This window comes from Lolium rigidum, chromosome 3 (genome assembly GCF_022539505.1).
Source record: "Lolium rigidum isolate FL_2022 chromosome 3, APGP_CSIRO_Lrig_0.1, whole genome shotgun sequence".
Lineage (NCBI taxonomy): Eukaryota > Viridiplantae > Streptophyta > Magnoliopsida > Poales > Poaceae > Lolium > Lolium rigidum.
The window spans coordinates 17,996,072-17,998,460 of record NC_061510.1 but is presented as its reverse complement, the minus strand read 5'-3'; the positions used below and the strand labels follow the sequence as shown (position 1 = coordinate 17,998,460).

Genomic DNA, 2,389 nt, shown 5'->3' with positions numbered 1-2,389 from the left:
TCGCACGGTTTGGGCGCAGTCAATGCGATCCATTCCGGGAGAAGAAGAATTAATTAGCTCCGTGGCCTTTTCGCAGCGTACTTGTAGTAGATAGATCGGCTACTCGAGGTCCTCGAGCTTCATATAAATGCGCGCCGCCCGGCGCCTTAACTTCCTCCTCCTCATCCTACTAGCTCCTTCGCTCTTTTCCTTTCTCAGGCGAGCTAGCGCCAGCGTAGACGCGGCGCGGCGGCCTGAGGTGGCAGGGTGCGGAGATGCTGCAGGCGGCCAGGTACCTTCTTGGCTCCCCGGGCGCGAGCGGGTTCGGCTCCAAGAGCACCGCCGACGAGGTGACCTCCGCGTGCCCGGACCTCAGCTCCCTCACCGCGATCATCACCGGCGCGACGTCGGGGATCGGGGCAGAGACGGCCCGCGTGCTGGCGAAGCGCGGGGCTCGGGTGGTCATCCCGGCGCGGAACGTCAAGGCCGCCGAGGACATGCGCGCGCGCATCCTCGGCGAGTTCCCCGGCGCCGACGTCCTCGTGCTCCATCTCGACCTCAGCTCCCTCGCCTCCGTGCGCGCCTTCGCCGACCGGTTCCTCGCGCTCGGCCTGCCCCTCCACCTCCTCATGTACGCCACCGTCGCTTTCCTTGCATTCTCTTCGTCGCTCTCGGTCGGGTGGTTTAGCTGCCATGTTAATTCCTCCCTTGCTGACTGACTAACGACGGACCTGCTGGTTCTCGCATGCAGAAACAACGCGGGCAAGTTCTCGCACGGGCAACTGGCGCTGTCGGAGGACGGCGTGGAGATGACCTTCGCCACCAACTACCTGGGCCACTTCCTGCTCACCAAGCTGCTGCTGGGGAGGATGGCGGAGACAGCGGCGGCGACGGGCGTGCAGGGGCGCATCGTCAACGTCTCCTCCAGCGTCCACAGCTGGTTCTCCGGCGACTGGGCGGACTACCTCAGCCAAGTCACCCGCCGCAAGATGTAAGCATCTTTGCCACCTTCTTGAGTTCACCGATCCTTCACCTAACTCGGTTGACAGTACGCGCGCGCCATTAATTTGTTTTATCACCTTGCCTGATCGCCGTTGTTTAATCGGTCGGCCGGCGGAGAAATTAACTTTGGCATGTGCATGTGCACGTACGCACGTCTACAGAGCCTACGACGCGACGCAGGCGTACGCGGTGTCGAAGCTCGCCAACGTGCTGCACACCAAGGAGCTCGCCGTCCAGCTCCGGGAGATGGGCGCCGACATCACCGTGAACTGCGTCCACCCCGGCATCGTCAGGACTAGACTCAACCGCGACCGGGAGGGCATCGTCACAGATCTGGTGTTCGTGCTGCTGTCCAAGCTGCTCAAGACAATCCCACAGGTGCTAATCAACCCACCCTATCTCACTCTAATTATAATCCATTCTGGCCCTAGCTCTCCATGTGTCCTGTTCCGTGCCTTGTCTCTATCTCTCTCTGCCCCGCCCTGCCTGCGCCGGAGGGGAAGGCTTTGCTATCTTGCCGCAGTTAATGCGCCGCTAGCTCCTCACCTCACTCACGTCTACGTAACATGCAGGCTGCGGCGACCACCTGCTACGCGGCGGCGCACCCGAGGCTGGCCGGAGTCTCGGGCCGCTACTTCGCCGACTGCAACGAGGCGCAGCCGTCGCCGGCAGCTACCAGCCGACGAGAGGCCGCGCGCCTCTGGCAGGCGTCGGAGGCCATGATCTCCGGCGGCATAACCCAGCAAGGCGGTGGTATTCCCGTGCTACAGCCAGACAGGAACATCTGACTGCAGAGTACTTATCTCTGTATCAACCGTATAAACATAATACTTTTGTCTCTTGTTTGTTCTGCTCCGTGCGAGATGTAACATGCAAATACAATACATTAGTAGTGGTAGTAGCCAATTAGTGATGGTGTCACAGAGTGAAGAGCATCTGCAAGGGCTGGGACTGTGAGATCGATGTGCATTATATATACCTACTATATTATTATTATTATTAGGCTATCTTGAATCGTCTACCAAACTGTGTCTTGCAAAAACGTCGGATTGAAAGTTTGAGAGACATCGTCGCGTGGTGCTGCTTTTGGGCTGTTTGTAGTAGCATCCCTAAAAAGAAATTTATAAAAATTAACACTCAATTCTTTCAAATTTGTTATATATTATAAGGGTTTGAATGAAATCTGGTCAAATTTAAACATAAAAATAAATTTACAGCCCTCACGGCGTTCGGAGCGGTCATAGTATTGAAAGAATTTATAGATGTCATCGATCACGACGTCCAGCTTACCACGAGGGTTGGCAGGTTCGCCCTCACCGCACTGTTGGAGCCAGCATCATCGTCGTCGCGCGTGAGGTCGACGAGCGACATACCGCTCTTGCAAATGGACAAGGAGATCGCGTCCTCG

General features: G+C 57.3%; 1 protein-coding gene across 1 annotated transcript; it reads left to right on the top strand.

Annotated features, from left to right (window-relative positions):
* The first annotated feature begins 254 nt into the window (after positions 1-254).
* On the top strand, positions 255-1,906 carry LOC124694883 (short-chain dehydrogenase TIC 32 B, chloroplastic-like). The gene is made up of 4 exons (XM_047227812.1): positions 255-610; positions 731-970; positions 1,143-1,359; positions 1,554-1,906. The coding sequence occupies exons 1-4, from the start codon at positions 255-257 to the stop codon at positions 1,767-1,769; spliced, it is 1,029 nt and encodes a 342-aa protein (XP_047083768.1). The 3' UTR covers positions 1,770-1,906.
* Positions 1,907-2,389: the final 483 nt, after the last annotated feature.